The sequence below is a fragment of the Aquila chrysaetos genome, chromosome 10, assembly GCF_900496995.4.
Source record: "Aquila chrysaetos chrysaetos chromosome 10, bAquChr1.4, whole genome shotgun sequence".
In the NCBI taxonomy this organism is placed as follows: domain Eukaryota; kingdom Metazoa; phylum Chordata; class Aves; order Accipitriformes; family Accipitridae; genus Aquila; species Aquila chrysaetos.
The window spans coordinates 9,318,191-9,335,131 of NC_044013.1; the positions used below are offsets into that span (position 1 = coordinate 9,318,191).

Here is a 16,941-nt window from a genome sequence, read left to right on the forward strand (position 1 = left end):
AACACCTTCCTAGAGCCTCGGCCTCAGGACCTCTCCTCGCGCCCGGCACTGCCCTAGGGAGTCTGCTCGGGGCACAGCGAGCACCCAGCTGCTATCATGGTGGCAGCTCTGCTGTCCCATAAAAACTTGTTTTCTGCTCATCTTCAGGGCCTTTGGCTTATGGTTTTAATGCAGGTGCCTCTTGCGATGCTGGTGTCAGGGGTGGTGTGTTTTACTATGCCAGAGACCATGTGAAATTATGTATGTATACAGCAACTGCTATGGCTTTGGTTTTGCTTTACTCCCAGCCTACATCTTACATTGTAGTAAGAGAGTTATGAAATACCTAGGGAGTAGCCTGATTTAAAATTAAAAAAAAGGGGGCGGGGAGGTAGTTCACAGGGCTCTGTTGTGAAAAGTTTCCACAGAGCAGCTTAGTTTGGCCTTAAGGCAGAGGGAGCTGGAGCACACCTGGTGCTCAGGGGAATGGCTAAGAGGACCAACTTCTTACCTAGTGTTACATTTACAGTTGATAACGTTCACCTGCACAACCTTCCCTGCTCATGGCTACAAGTGCTTTGCTTTCTCTTCCTAGAGTGCTGGGCTTATGCTGTGGGAGTGCTGGAGCGCACTGAGGCTGCCAGTAAGGTATGATGCTGACATCCCATTTCGTACACTCTCTTACTGCATTTCTGATCTTGATCTGTTTGCAGTGTGCAATGCATGCTGTTTTCTTCTTTTTTTAATGTTAGTAGGGCATAACATTATGCTAGTCTTTAAGATAAATTATTTGGAATTTAAATTGGGGGGTTCCAGTCAGGCATAGGCAGCTAATTAGCACCTATGTTTTGAGCACATAGTGAACTAGTTCTCTTAAATTAAGTGCCTAAATTTCCTCCATGTTCAATAGGGAGAGATAATGCCTAGAAAAGCAACTCCAGAAGGAGATCCTGTCTGCCTAATTTAGGCTGTCCCTCAGGAGGCTCTCAAAGGCACCTAGCTTTCCCACTGGGTATATATGGAACTTATTTTAGAAGGACTGGTACAAGAGGCACCTAAAATTTAGATGTAATTAGCTACCCAAGTTAGTTGGATTGGATTTTACCCATTGTGTCACTGGAGGCTGATTGAATTACTCAAGGCACTAATTTAGGAAGCCCCAAACTACTAATGGGTAATCCCCTGTGCAGTTCAGCAGCAAAGCTGCTCCTGGGCACTTACACCTTTTGCTGTACTGCCCACTCAGTGTGCTGGTGAGGGTGTGGTTGGGCTGCTGACTGCATCAGTTGAAATGATCTGACCTAGAAAGCTCAGGCTGTGGTAATGAACACATGGTAATGAGCATGGGATAAAGCAGGAACCTTTTAACTCAGATTTTCTATTGGGGAAATTGTATTTTTGAACTTTACTCTGAGCAACTTGTCTGCTGCTTGGGTGAGACTGGACAAATAGGTGAATTAATTAGATTAATTTGAGTAGTTTGTAAATGTTATACTGTTTTAACTTAACCAGAAGCATCTATGAAGGCATCAACCAACTTCAATCACTAATTATTTGTATGATACATAGCAATGGTTTCTTGATAGATAGACTCTCTGCGTGCATCGGGCACATCGTGATCTTTGGTGGCACTCACTAGGACAGGAGGAAAAAAGTGAATTAATTTCCACTAACTAGTTATTTCTAAAAACTGATAAATGGGAACCACAACTAAAAATTGAGGTTATTGTTCTCTAGAGCATAACTGGAAGTACTGGCCTGACAGTAGTGTCTGTGGATCATTATCTTGGCAGGGTGAGAACTGGAAGACCTCCTTTTCTGCTTGCTGAGGGAGGTTTGGAAAGGGAACTCCTGACAAAATCACTAGTCTCATGCTAAAAGTTCAAATTGCCTGAGTTATGTTTTTCTTCACCCACTTTTCTAGCATGTTTATAAATATTTCACAATCAAAATTACCACCTCACACACTTTCTTTACTATTGTATAGTAAGTGTGATCACTACTTCACTTTTTGTATCATCCTTATTCCTGGGTGATACTAATTTTTTCACTGTCACTCTAGTGTGAATTTATGTCCAAACAAAACTGACATGCCAGCCAAATATTTGGTTTTCACAAGAGTAGAGAATCCATTCACAGGGCACGCAGTATAACTAACTTCCACTTAACATGAATTGCAGGAAGCTCTAAAACTGAAACAAACTCATTCCACCCTCTTGCAAAGAGCACTTTGGTGTTGCTGCCTCTCTGAAGACTAGTCTTGCTCAGCAGGTGATAACTGGTACTCTGTTGCTAAGTAGTAGGAAGTGTGTGGAGGGCCTGTGAATCAGAGGTGACTACCTTACCTGAAATCACACAAGCTAAGTTATCCCTTGGGGCTTAATGCAAACAACTGACAGAGAGCTTGTGTGAAGTCTGAGAAGCTGTGGGAGGATTACTGTAGATGCTGTATTGGATATTTAAATTCACATGCTAGCTGTGTTGTTTAAAACCTATTCTTGATGTCTAAATCTGTAAACAATAACATGCTTATGTTGTGTCTTCATAAACAGCAGTTGCATTGCTTGGTGGTAACTTGCTGTGATCGCTGTGTCACTAGCGTCCTATCTGTGTTTGTAAGGGCTGACCTATACAAGTTATGGTGTATTGTTGCAAGGTAGAACTAAATATCTCACAGTTCACCATCTCCTTCCCTCTGTTCCTCTTGGTCTGGCTAAAGGAAACTAAATATGGGAATTGTAGTTGTATCTGGCTCCTGCATTTTGGCCTTGTTCCAGCAAAGCACTTCAGTGTGTCCTGCAAAACTCAAGGTTAAGCATGTGCTTAACAGTCTTGCTGGATCAGAGCTGTGGGGGAAGGGGAGGAAAGTTGCTCTTGTCTTATTTCCATTGTGACTGACACTTTGGCCTTTACTGCTTATATAAATGTGATTTACTGTAAATCTGTCTGTTGCATTAATATCTGCATGCTCTACGCACTTTTTTAAGTAAAGGAAGCTGTTTACTAAAATGGAGTGACTCCCTTTCCTGGGTGTCAGATGATTTTATTTATTTTTTTCCCTCACTGGGCTATGCATTGTCTTTGTGGTGTGACACTGCAATTTGTGTTTTAGCCTCTCCCCTTCCCCATATCGCTACCTGAACTGGAGAACTGCTCTACAACAGTGATCAAAGACAAAACTCATCATAGATGCTTAGAGATCCTTGAAGTAATGTAGTCACTAAGAAATTACAAAATGTTCCTTTAAAGAAATTATTTCTGTAATGTTAGTTTATGGAAGTACCTAGCCTGTACTCCTCAAATGGCCTGCTAGTTAATTGAGGAATTAAAAAATTTGACATGTAAGCTGAGTAAATGTAGGTTGGGAAAGTCTTGTAGAACAGGGAGGCTACAGAATCCAGTTATCTGTTGAGAAAGCCCTGAAGAAACCTATACTGTGGGAGGAGGCACAAGTGTCATGACAGTATCTACAGGGAACTCATGGTGCTAGATTCTAGTTTCTGTATCATTCATTGGTTTGTGTGACAACTCCAGCTGAAGAGGAGATCTGACTTTGAGAACCACAGTTCTCAAATGCTTTTAAATAAGGTGCAGAGGACAGAAACTAGAGGAGTCCTGCTTCACTCTGCAGGGATTACATTTGTACTCTTGCAGCGTCTCTGGGGGCAACTATGATGATTGCTTACAAAGTATTAGGAAATTATTTAATGTTTTTATTAGCTGAAAGTAAAGACGACTGCCAGCACAGGGAACTAAGCTACATATACAAATTATTTGTGAACCACCAGTGATCCACAGGTAAGTTCAAGAGTTTCAGCAGTAGTGGATTGTACAGAGCTTCATGCACTACTCTGAGTATGGTACATAATCAAATGTTAATTTAGATGAAAGATGCACAACTGCTGCTTTTTAAGACCAAATCTTCATGCTGTAGCAGCATGAAGACTGTAAAAATGAAGATGAGAGAATAAACAATATCAAATATATCATCTCTTATCACAGAATTTAATTTTTGTAAAGCTTATGTAAAGATAATTCCTAATGATCTTCAACTGTGTGGAAAATGCTGTTTGTTCATTTCCCATGCAACAAAATTAATCTTTCACTATATTCTTGCTGTATCTTTGCATATAGGATGTAATTACTTTGAAATCACACAGATTTTTCATGTCCTTTCTGTGGATTTTTCTTTTAAAACAGTTCTGTAGCATATCTAGAATAAGGCTGTAGTTTTGGATGCATGACTGTGGGCAGTCATAGTAACCAACTCATAATTTCTTGTTAAGTCATACAGTCTTTCTCTGTAGGGATCTGTCATGGTGTGTGTGTGTTTGCTTTGAAATGTATTTGCAGATTGAAAAGCTTGAAACTCAAAGGCTGTTTGTGAATTTTTCTGGACTTGCAATTCAGCAGAACAGTTTCACTGTACAACCAGCAATTGAATATAGAACAACTGTAGCACATGGCTTGCAACTCTAACAGGATAGTATATTTTTATTTAAGAGTATTCATGAATGAAGAACCAACAAATTTCTGAAAATTAATTTCTATTTATAAATAATTAATATTTAAAAAAAATCCAGGGTTAAACTGGCATAATATATTATTTACCAAAAAAGGTTTGTCCAAATCTTTCTGTGCTAATGGAATGGTAAGGCATTTTAAAATGTATGAAGCAGTATAGTTAATTTTTTATTTTATTAAAAAAATTACACCATTAATTCCCACAGTAATTTCAAATTAAAACTGTTATTTCATGGAAAAATGTATTTAATTTATGTGACAGAGAAATCTGTATAACTTCAGGCAAGCAGCCAATTTATGACTTTTAAACATATTGTCAAGGCAACTTTATTATACTCATGAGACTATTTCTGCTGAAATTATGCATATTGCCCTAAAAGCAATAATAGTGTTAAGCAATATTTAATTTAGAGGTAAAGAACCAATTAATATTTGTACTGCTAAGCATGCATTTATGCATTTTGTGTTTTCTTTTTTACTCTTCTTGTATTTACCCTGTGTTTATAGCAGATGAAAAAGAGTTATCAGTAGGACTTAACAAGTATCCGCTGTTAAACTACTCAAAACTTTTATAATAAGTCAAATGACAGATTTGAGATATATGGAAAATAATGCTAATGAATTTATTGTGAATCCTTTAAAAAGAATATAAAAATCTGATCTTGGGTCTAGTCCTCCTGGTTAGTGAGGAAATTGCCACGGTTCTCAGAGGGCTGATTGGAATGTACAGTGAATTATTGTAGTCCAAACTTAATTATTGTCATTATCTAAAATTGGCATGATTCTTGCCTTTTTTTACATGAACGTGTATCAATTAGTTAAAATGGAGTTAATGCTGGTTTAGATTGATATAAAAGAGAACAGAATCTAATTACGTTCACTTTAACTTTCCACCATTATGTTATAATGTTATTTATTAAATGTTTATGGAGTGGGCTGTAAATCAATGCAAGTTTAATGCTAAGAAACTTAGAACAAACATGATTGAGTCAAATGGGACTGTTAACCTTTATATGGAAAACTGTGATTATGCAATCAAATTTATGTAGTGAGTCCTTGATAGACACATCAGAAAATCAGCTAACATTGGGAGCTGAATATTAGCTATCTTTACTGTTTCCTTTATAAAATTGAACAAAAGCATTTGAAAGATGCCCTAACAGAATTTAAAACCAAAAACAAACCCCCAAAACCCAGAACAAAACAAAAAGCCCAACTGACCAAGCAAAAAAACCCCAAAACAACAACAAAAAAACCAAACACCAAACCAGTGGAACTTAGGCAGTGGAAATGTTTGAGTACTTTACTCATAAGCCCTTGAGCAAGTATAAATGTGCTTGGACCAACCAACGGCATGCAAAAAACTAACACAGAGAGACTATATATTAAAAAAAAAAAAAAAAAGTCTTAACCATCTGGTGGAGTTAATTGGGGTGTAGTCATGAAAGGTTTGGGGGTTTTTGTTTGGTGTTTTTGGTTTGGTTTTTTTTTTTTTTTTTTTTTTTTTTTTTTACAACTTATGTGCAGTAGCCTGCATTTTGCATGGGATAGGATGAGTTTCAGCATGTTTCTTATAATGTAATTTCAACTTTTAAAATTTCTTCTTTCCAGTTCAAATTCTAAAACTAAGTGTTCTGTAGGTTAACTTTTTAAATTATAAGGAGTCAATATCAAAATTGTACTGTGAGCAATGCCTGTGTAGTTCCTGTAAATTCTAAGTAGGCAGCTCCCATATTCTTGAGTTACAAACAGAAGTGGGGATAGCTTTCAATATATACTTTGTGTTTCTTTTTCCTGTTGGTGAATTTTTCATGGAGTCCGATTTCTGTTCCATATAATACCACAGTATATTTGTCACAGGATCATCTTGGACTTGAATCACCTCTTCCAGGTCTTATTTCTTTCTATTATCTTTATAGGGATCCCACCATCACTAGCTTTCCAATTTACGTACTCTAATGAAGAATCTAAATTATGTGTGATGAATCTGGGACAAATAACTCTTGTGACACTGTGAGATTTGTTTGTTTAAAATCAGGCTGACAAGGCATTTAAGCATGCACTTTTTTTACTGCTCAATAAAGCAGTTAATCATATTTTAAAGTATAAGTGTGGATCGAAGTACTTTATTGAATTGGATCCTTTGAAGTTCACTGACCTGTAGTAAATTGGGAATTTCATAGCTGACTGTACAATTAAACTTTGATTCCAGGGGATATTTAGGTTTAAATTTCTCATTAGAAAGTAGTTTTGAAGTGAGCTTTTTTTCCTCCTGACAAATGCAAAGAAGCTGTGAAGAGGTTAAACAAAAATTTTATTCTGGAATTCAAATTGAACTTGTATGCACTATTTTTCTCATTTATTTCTCTGCTTCAGTTAGAAGTATATTGGTTCATAGCTTAACTTACAGTTAATCTTTGAACCTTCAGCAAACTTTCTTTCACTTCTAGGTTCTATTCATATAAAAAAATACTTTATTTCATTTGTTCCAGTCTCTTCTGAATTATCTTTAAAAAGATAAAGGGAGGCAGCAACATCTATAGAGATGTTCTATAAAATCCCATTAGTACTGAAAGTTCACTCTGTTGATGCCTGAAGTATTAAATTTGGCAACTATGGAATGCTTTCTCACACCAATAAAGTGACTTTCATTGAAAGTAATTGAGACAGAATCACAAAAAATAGATACTGAAAGGCCTATTCAATTACCAAGAATACCCCTCTGCTTATTGTAGTATACTCATTACTGCTGGAATGATGGTCAAGATTCCCAGTTGCCGTATACTGGCACAGCCCCACTGGAGTTGCAGTGCATTTTTGATTCATGTTATTTGAAGATTTGCCTCCAAATCTGATGATATAAAATAATCTGTGAATTGGAAACTTCCTTAAAATTTAATTCACAGTATTATGTCAACAAATAAGTGTCATATTTTAGAAGCAGGGCTTTGCTAGGAGCATAATAATAAAATGTGGATATTTAACTGACTTGTTCTGTGTTGGATGCGTTTTTAACACTTTCCAGAGGAAGAAAGCAAAGAGGCATCTCTTAATATATAAATTCAGGGGCCTCCATACATTATCACTAACTAGTTCTCCCAAAATGACGATTTAGAGTCTCTTCTTTGTGTGTCAGATTCCACTTATGCTTCCTGTGGAGTCTGCTTCCACAGTCAGACGTGATTAAGCCTCCATTCATCAAAGATTTTTGGAAATGGGAGATTTCACTTTTTTTCTTTTGCTTTTCTAAAAGCCAGTACTCCTCTATCTGGGCTTGATCCTTGCATTTTACTTGCAGGTTTCTTGCTTAGTTAGTTGTAGGAATGGAGCAATGTAGATACCTAATGTAAATAATTACTTCCTAAGATATATACAAGCTCGTACTGGGTTCAGTGGTGGTGATAACTTTGCAAAGACCAGGCCTTATTCTCATGACCCAATTTAATCTGGCTTGGGAAGTTTGCAGCTAATTTGGAATTTGTGTATTTCACCCTGTGAGCAGCAACCACATCCATCTATTTCATCATGTAAAGAGCAGAGACAAACACTTTGATGGTGATGGCTAAATGTATATAGCAGTGCGTTATTCTGAATGAATGGTCTGAATGAGAGGTCTACACGGACACACTAAAGAGACAGCATCTCAAAACAACATTACAGCCAGACAGTTAGGATACAAATGATCTATGCAATATGGTCATACAACTGCACATCACACATACATGATGCAGAGATGGCTATGGAAAATACTCACTTTTTCACTTGATTCTGCTTCCTTTTGGCTTCTGCACCCCTTTGGTGCATAGCAGGGAAGTAGGTATTTGTGTTTAGTGGAAGAAATTACACCGACTAACAGACACAAGCATTTTACTCATAAATTTATCATAGACTATTGCTGAGTAGACTGACAGACAAGCACTACAAATGGTGCATTAAACATTTAATGAACCCAGGCTGAACTCCTGCTCCTATTGAAGCCAATGGAAGTTTTGCACTTTTTCTTGGGGGGTGGGGTGGGTACAGGGGACAGCATTTTATGTTGGTTTCTAATTGTTTGTTAATCACTTAGTAGAAAATTAGAAATGATGCCTTAAAGGGAGCATTCTTTTCCATTGTGCAATTACTTCATAGATGTTAGAGTTCACCACAAGCAAAATACGGTGTTTGACAGAGGCTGAGGAGGAGATTGCCAGCCCCGGTTTCCAAAGTAGATGATGATATTTCTATAATGTGTATTAGTGCAGTGCATCTGCAATGCTCTGTAAGAGAAGTATGTGCTGGCCTTGTGTGCGTCTTAAATACTTTCAAAAACTACAGTAGTTGTTATCATAAAACAGGATTGTGGATTTTGTTGAAGGCTCTCGTATGTGCTAAGATTACTTCCATTAAACCTCCTGATGAGTAGGAGCAGCTTGTGTGCACTAAATATTAACAGTAAACTAAATGCACTTGCTTGGGGAACAACTTCATGTACGTGAGTGAGAGGAGGGAATAAAATCCACTCTAGTAGTGGGATGGAAGTGCTGTGTTTTATGGTAGTGTTCAGTCACTGTCTTCAAAAAATTAATGAAACCACCTAAGGTTCGATGGCTACTCCAAAGTGTAAGGTTTAGTGTGATGACATCACATTCTTCCTGCAGCTGACGACGTAGAAATGAAAGCAATGAGGTATGCAAAATAACATATTCTGACCTGGACCAGGAGTAGAATCCCGGTGAGAGCTTATAGGGATGTGATCTGAGATATTGAAAATTATACTACTGTGCAGTGGTGTTTCTTATCTTATATATGCATTGCAAATGAATACTTGTGGCGTGAACATCGATGGCATGAATTATAACAGAAATTTTAAGTTGGTTTTAAATAGCTTTCTGGTAGCTGACATATACCGTACTTTCCACAGATCCCTTTATCTGGGGGGAAAAGGCATTTTTGTTCAAACTTTCGCGTCAACGCATCTAAGCCCCCAAGCGATGACGTGATTTCCCCCACGCTATTTTTTTCCCCCGTGCCAGCGAGGACACTGGTGGCGTTGGTGCGAGGTCCTCCAGCAGACGGGCTCGGCCAGCACCGCTAGAGCTGAAGGGGCAGGCGGGGAAGCTAAGGAGCTGTGTGTGCCCTCCGCGCCTCCCCTGCGGCCGGTGACTCGCGCTGTGTCCGCGGCCTCCTCAGAGCCCCGCGCTCCGCCCACCTGTGATGTCATAGTAAGGAGGGGCTTTTCTTCTGCAGACTCCTCCCTCGGAATCTCCTTCATCACCATGGCAACAGCCTTATCTGCCGCCCTAGAGCCTTTCCCCTACAACAGCGAAATCAACAATGGCGCGAGTCAGCAGCGGGCCTGGCAACAACCGCTTCCCAAAAACACACCCCAGAACCATCCAGTCATTCAACTGACGGCGTTTACGGCTGGAAGCAAAGCTTGGCTGCAAGTAGAATACACAAACACGCTTTAAAAATAATAATGATAAGTTATCTGTGAACCTGTTAGTTAACAATGCAGTTGGGGTCTAGCCATAGTCTTGTGACTCGTTAGAGCTGCCCCAGTGAAGTCAACGGGAATACGGCACTGCCTTGCTGGGGCAGGGCTGGCTGGAAATACTCCAGTGCAAACGGAAGGATTCGGACCTTCTGCGAGGTAGGATCTCCATAAGAGTAGGGTCTGGAGGATCAGCCCCTTGATTTAATTTTGGTTACGCAAAAGTTTGTCTGAAATACCTGGGTTTTGCTTACAAAAGCTGATTTCGCAAATAAAGCATGGTTCCTTGTAGTTCACTGAGGCAAACTCTTCCTGAAATGTGAATGTATAACCCGCAGGGCTGGGCCCGCAATGTTTATAGCTCTGGTAACATTTTAAAAAGCAATTTACATTATATAAACAGTCTGGGTTTTTGCTAACAGAATATACGGAGCCAAATTCTGCTATCATAGGCATTGCTACAGTTCTCCCCCAAATGGCCACTGTTGTTGAACTTACTGTGAGGATTTTGTTTTTTAAACTTCACTTTTATTAAAGTTCACCTAATAAATTGTAACTATTCAAGACAAAGTTAAGATATTTTAACATTATTTAATATTTATCCAAACAAAAAATGCACTAACATGTGCATAACATACTCTCTTTTAAGCCATACTCTTTATTTTAAAAGGTTATTTATCTTCTTGAATTCACATGGATTTCTGTATTTTGATCTCTTATACGCTTGCAAGTGACAGAGAAATCTGAGTGTACACATAAAGCATAGCAGCAGAACTGTATTATGCTAGTGTCCCAGGGCATGTCCTTACTATTATACTTTAAAAGTTCCCATTGATTTCTGTGGAAGTTTTAGCTGTGCGAAGACTGCAGGATCTGGCTCCATAAAAGCAGTATTTTACACTAGACTTTAAATATATTTAATACTTAAAAGTCTATTAACGGAAAGGGTTCTTTACTGCCACGTCATATGCTAGAATTATTCACTAGCACTGTATTCTGTGTCCAATAAAAAAACCACTATTGCTTATACTGAGCTACAGGTTGTTTCAGAAACATTTCATCAATTGCAGGTAAAAACATTATGTACTATTGCGGGTTTTAAACAGATTTTATTAATCATCACTTCAATCTTAGGTTAGCTTGCTTGTGCAACACATCACAGTTACCCTACAGAGAGTTCTTTGCATGCTGCAAGAAATTCTCAGAGCAGAAGTGTCATAAACGATAAGCATGCTGGATTTGTGATGCCTTTGATATCCAAAGAACTGCAAAGTCATTGTAAATTTAAATATATTTAATTCCATGAGAATTACTTCTAATTGGTAAGCATATCAAAGGTTCTTGGCCAATTACGTATTTACGCTGTTCATGATTCGCATGACATGTTCCAGGTCTATGAAGCTTGTTTCTAGTATGACGCATGGAGCTATCATTAGCTAGCACTAGTAACATGCTATTTGATCTTTATAAAATGTAGTCCTTTTGTGCCGAGTGCTAGAACAAAATAGTTTATCAGCTAGAAAGGATGCATTGGAAAGCATGCAGTGCTTTTTATTTCTTGCAGAGTAAAAACCCACCAAAGCAAAGGTCAGGTCACTTTTTTGAAGACAGAGCCACTTTTTCTTCAAGGTTTCACCTACTGCCTGAAAAGAGTCATGATACTCATATTAGTGCCTGCTGTTAACCTTTCATAAACAACTCTGCAAAACCCTGGGAGTGGTTGATACCGTATATAAAATCTGTCTCATCAGTTTAAAGTGGCTATAGTACAATGTAGAATAGTAACGTGATGAATAACTCTGTGCTATTTTTTTACGAGCAGACGTCGTATATTTGCTAGTCAAAGCAAGTGGTTTGATACTACTTTTTTATTAGATATTTCTTTTAGCTTTCCTAAAAGACTACATGTAAGTCAGGTTGATTTATTTCTGGCTACTCAGCCTATGGTATGAAAAACATTATTCTGAAACTAGAAGTTCGTAGGCAATTTCCTGGATACCAGAGAGAAAGGCACTGCAGTGAAATAGCTTAAATTCTCAGATTCTGGTGGAGAGAAACACAGGTAACCAATTAATTGGAAAAGCCAGGTTTTTATTCTGGTGACTAGAAATGGATTTTGTTGTCCAATGTAAGGTATGTAAGCTTGAAAATGTTGGTCTCTATTTGCTGTAGTGAATACTATATATTAAATCCTTGCCTATGAAGTGATTAGGCAGAAGAATCGGAGAGGAATAAAAACAGTTTTTCTAAGACCAGGACAACCTTGTTACTGTTGTGAACTGCAGCTGAAATGATAATCTCTAGTGCATTTATTACAATAACCATTGAAGGATTTTTCTTTTCAAAAAAAAAAAAAAAAAAAAAAGATGCTATTTACTTGGCCTCCTTCAATATTGTGTTGTTTCTTAGCGTTTTGGCTTGTATATATTTATCTGTTACAGTAGCTTATTGCTCAAACCCTGTAATTCTTCAACAGCTAATTTTACACTTGCCAGGTCTTTAAAATGAACAGTTTGTTGATAGTGCAGATTTGCAAGCTAAGTTATTTTCTCATATAAACAACAGTTTAATAATTTAGTAAATAAATTTCATCATTGCCTATTTGCAATATATAGATGGAAACAACTGTGATGCAGAGCATGACAACCTATGTACAAATCAAGACAAACACAAACTGATGAAGGAAAAATATACTATTTGTTTTCATGGAACATACTGCTTAAGAAAAACTGAGAAACATGCCAGTATTTCATTATTGGATACACTTAAAAGGGAACAGTTCCTTTCGATGATGTCTCCAGAGCAAAATGAGTAGAGTTCAGAGTATTCCCATGATGCTAAATATTGATAATAGAGTTGGGTTCAAAACTTAATAACAGTTTCTCTAGGTTTATCCCTTGGGATCAGATAAGGGGTAGTAATAGATATTTCCAAAGAAGTATGCTGATTTAGCAGGATTTTGTAAGAAAATACTCTAATTTTTGGAGCTGGTATTTCTGAATAGTTTGAAATTAAATTTTGTATAAGTCACACTATTTAGATGTGGTACTTACTACTAAGCTACTGTAAAAGCATATTAACATAAATTTCTAGGACAGCACACAGTTTTGTTTTGTTGTTTTTTTTTTTTTTAAATCAGTGATGCATATAGCTTTGTAACTGTGCTTATGTACGATAAAGCTTTTCTTCTTTAAATACATGGGACCAATAGATCGCCTCCAAGTCATGATGGACAGATTAGTTAGAATGAATACGTGGTCATACTTGAAATGTTACTGTTTGGTGAAATACTATATAATTCTGTAATTCTTCATTACAGTTGTTTGCAAATTTGTTCTTGTATATGAAAAGCCAATGGCCAGTGCCTTGTAAATATTTAACATTTTGACAACAATAATTAAATTATAATGGTTAATTACAGAAATTCTTTGTCATCTTCTATGCAATAAAAGGATTTTATCTAAATCCATAATATAATTAGAAGTTTGCTTTTGACAAATATTTAAGGTACTTGAGTACCAAATTCACGTTTCAGGAATATTTACACCACTTATTCTTGTGAGAAAGTGAACAGAAGAAATTGAGTGAGTGGATTTTTTATTTTTTTTAAATACGTATACATGGAGAAAGACATTCTGCCTTTATGTAAACCTGTGCTGTTCCATTTATTTTCCAAAGGTCCTTCCAAGCTGTTTCAGCTTCACTTGACAAACTACAATGCATCGCTATTCACTGAGCTATTGGAAATCATCTCAACATGGGCATGTTTAAATTTAAGCTTTTGTAAATTTGAAGTTTTAACACAGCTCCCCTTGTAAAGAAATTTGATAGAAAAAAGTGATATGCAGACAGTGCTAGTACTTGTATGATATGATTACTGATTTCCTGTGGCATCTCTTCTTTCTAGTTGAGGAGACACAGAATAATAACTTGCTATATTTATGAATAGAATGCTAAAAAAGTGATCAGCTAACCTGAACTTTTCACATTGGGCTATTGAATTGAAGTGTGTTTAAAAACAAAACAAGAAAAAAAACCACCAGGTACTTTTCAGTCCAGAGTATCTTGAAGTGCTGATCTGCTCTTCTAATAGCCTTAATAGGTTGGGGAGGGGTTTTATAAAGCAGACTTTATGAAAGATGCATTAGTGGTAACTTTAAGTTATAGTAGCTGTAGTCCTACGTCAGGAGAAAGAACAGATAGAACTGCTGTATGTGTTGAACTTGGAAAGCTTGGCTGCTGTCCAGATCCCCAGGCAGCTGATATATTAGACTTACAGTACCAATTAAGCAGCCTATTCAAAATGGCTTTATGCACCACAAATCTTTGTGTTTTGTACAATTTAAAAATAAAAATGAAGTGACAAACTTGGCTTTGCCATTTAAAATTATGCAGTGCTAACATTTTTTACCTCTCAAAATGAGCACATGCAGCTATGCAATGGTACTGTGAGAGTTCTAGTGTCCACAATACAACTGTGAGCTCTCGATTTCATATAGGATCTGTGTTTATTGGTTTGTATTTTTCACTTCTCAGGCTTTTCTGTTCATGTTTTCTCTGTATGTCTGTCTTTTCATCATCTATGCTTTTCTACTATTTTCTAGTGGTGTTATATCTTGCATCTTATGTATCATTAAAAATAATGAGAAAACATATGGTGAGGCAGTTTTATGGACCAATACGCGATGGCTATTTAAACAGAAAATTCTGGTTTTCATCAAAGCTCTTGGTAGTTTTTTATTATGACCTTAACAAAGTGAGGTATATATCTAAGGTAAATGGGAACATAATTCCTTTAGGCAGTGCTCAGTTGACTGTGGTGTGGAGACATGTGAACAAGCTATATGTCCTGAACTGGAAGCAGTATTGTCAAGGTAGACCAGCTTTCAGGACTTGAGCTAATATTTCCATATTGTACTTGCATCCTTTGGAACCTCTTATCAAGCTTTCTGTTAGCGATGGTCCAACCTCTCTTGACTCATGCCCTTTAGTAGTTCATTCTTATGAGATTATGCTGAAATACAGATAGTGTTGGCTACAGAGAAGGAATTGGGTTTAGGAAGGCTTGCCTAAGAAGTAATTTACAGTAAAGCAGCTAAATCCATATTGGCTGAGTTCAAAGCATACTACTCATCTTTCATTCCTTTCTTTTTTCATTCTTACATTGATGGAATAACAGAAATCAATATTAATATGGGAAGACTTTTCCTGCGTATGAGAAAACTGGCAAAGAAAGAGATAATAGCTGATAAAAGGTAATCAGCACAAACGTTCACATTTACCTTCATTGGGCTGTGTCTTATGTCCATTTAAATGTCAGTACTGTGGTTAAATTGCATTCCAGTTTGAGAAGCATTTGCATTGAAATGGCATCGTTAGGTTTTCCGTTTATTGACCATCAGTAACTGTTGCATTACGTGTCCTCCCTTTAGAAGTTGTCTTATTCTGATGCCTATAGATTAATTCTGAAAGCCAAGTGGGACTGCTTCCAAAGAGTGTCCGGTGAAAGCGCTGCAAGACCCATTCTGCTCTCAAGAACTTATGCAAAGTTACTGTACTTAATGCATCTGAACACATTTTATGACTGGAAATTAATAAACAATTCAGTCAGGCTAATAGCATGAAAATGCAGTGAAACTAGGTTGCTTTTTTACTCTTAAGTCAAAAAGTTTTATTTGGAATGTACATAGGAAGCATATCTTTTGAGCAAGGTAACACTTTCTAATTTTGGAACAATAATGTTGACTGAACTGTAAATAGTAAATCCAGCCTGGAATATAGAGCAAGGTTGGTAAGAAGAGTGAGGTCTGGGACAGAACTAACTACTTAAAGGTTTTTTAAGGTTCTGGTCCTTTTATGAACAAGTTATGTAATATAGCTGCTTGTGATAGGCTTGGATGAGACATTTTGCAGTCCTTCCTTTCTATGGAAGTGTCATCTTTTAATAAGGCCATTGTGAATATGTAGAAACTATTTTTTTAGCACTTATTTGATTGACTTGAGAATTTGGAACTGCATTATCAAAGGGGCAAGTCATTTGACTGCATAAGGTATTTGACTTCAAAAATTTCAGGGAATAGCTGTAGAATTTCTTTCATCTTTGCTTAGTCTGTGTCAAGGAACATTGTGAAGTCATTGGATTTAGCAACTGGTAATTTCAAATTTGTTTGGTAGTCTTCAGCAGAAAATCAATACTAAAGTATTGTCTCTCAACTGGGCTTCATTTTGTGTTGACTTCAGTATCATGAGCCCCAATCATAACATACATACAATAACAACACAATTAGTTTATTACTATGATAATGCATGTACTGAATTAAAATAAGGCATTCCTGTAGTACTAGTTCAAGTGAAATTCAAGGAGCTCAGATCACTTTCAAAACAAATGGATTGGTGACTAATGTACTGTCCATTGTTTAAATGTGTGTTTACTGCACGCATGATGTGTAAACTATGTATTTTGCTCACTCACTTCCTCCCACCACATAATGCATGTTCTTTAAAGTGGTCAGGGTTCCACATCTCTGAAAGCTGCTACACAGTTTTTAATGGCTTTTTTTTCCTGAAATGTTCAGAGAACTCAGACTAACAGTCTGCGGCAAACAGTAAGATTAAAGGCTATACAGTAAGTCTGACTTGCTACTTTGATACATGTAATATTACTGATGAAACAAGTTCTCCTGATATGACTTCCAGTTTTGTGTACTTTGCATGTTATCTTTAGTGGAGTTTCCCAGGATACAGTTCATGTTGAATGAAGGGCTACAGCAGCGGCAGACACTAATGATAAAGTTAGAAGCACAGACAGCTCCTGGAACAGATGTCTGGCAGACAGGATCTGCCATGATGTGTGTGTGTGTGTGTGTGTGTAATGTAGAGCTTGCTTTCATGGCCCAGGAGTGAAGATAATATAATTCCAATGACATTTATTCACATAGAGGAACAGTTGGCCATTACATTTT

General features: G+C 37.1%; 1 protein-coding gene across 5 annotated transcripts in view; it reads right to left on the reverse strand.

Annotated features, from left to right (window-relative positions):
* Nucleotides 1-16,941, reverse strand: part of PEX5L (peroxisomal biogenesis factor 5 like) — a 121,857-nt gene that overhangs the window by 36,990 nt on the left and 67,926 nt on the right. For 2 of the 5 annotated variants that reach the window (XM_030027643.2, XM_030027640.2), the window contains exons 2-3: nucleotides 11,557-11,622; nucleotides 9,695-9,799 (exon numbers count right to left, since the gene is read on the reverse strand). The exons of 1 other annotated variant lie outside the window; for it this stretch is intronic. In XM_030027643.2, the coding sequence (XP_029883503.1) occupies nucleotides 9,695-9,763 (69 nt within the window). In that variant the 5' untranslated portion in view covers nucleotides 9,764-9,799; nucleotides 11,557-11,622. Of the gene's footprint in view, nucleotides 1-8,257; nucleotides 8,297-9,694; nucleotides 9,800-11,556; nucleotides 11,623-16,941 lie in introns of all 5 variants that reach the window. 2 more of the 5 variants (XM_030027641.1, XM_030027642.1) reach the window with 2 other exon arrangements.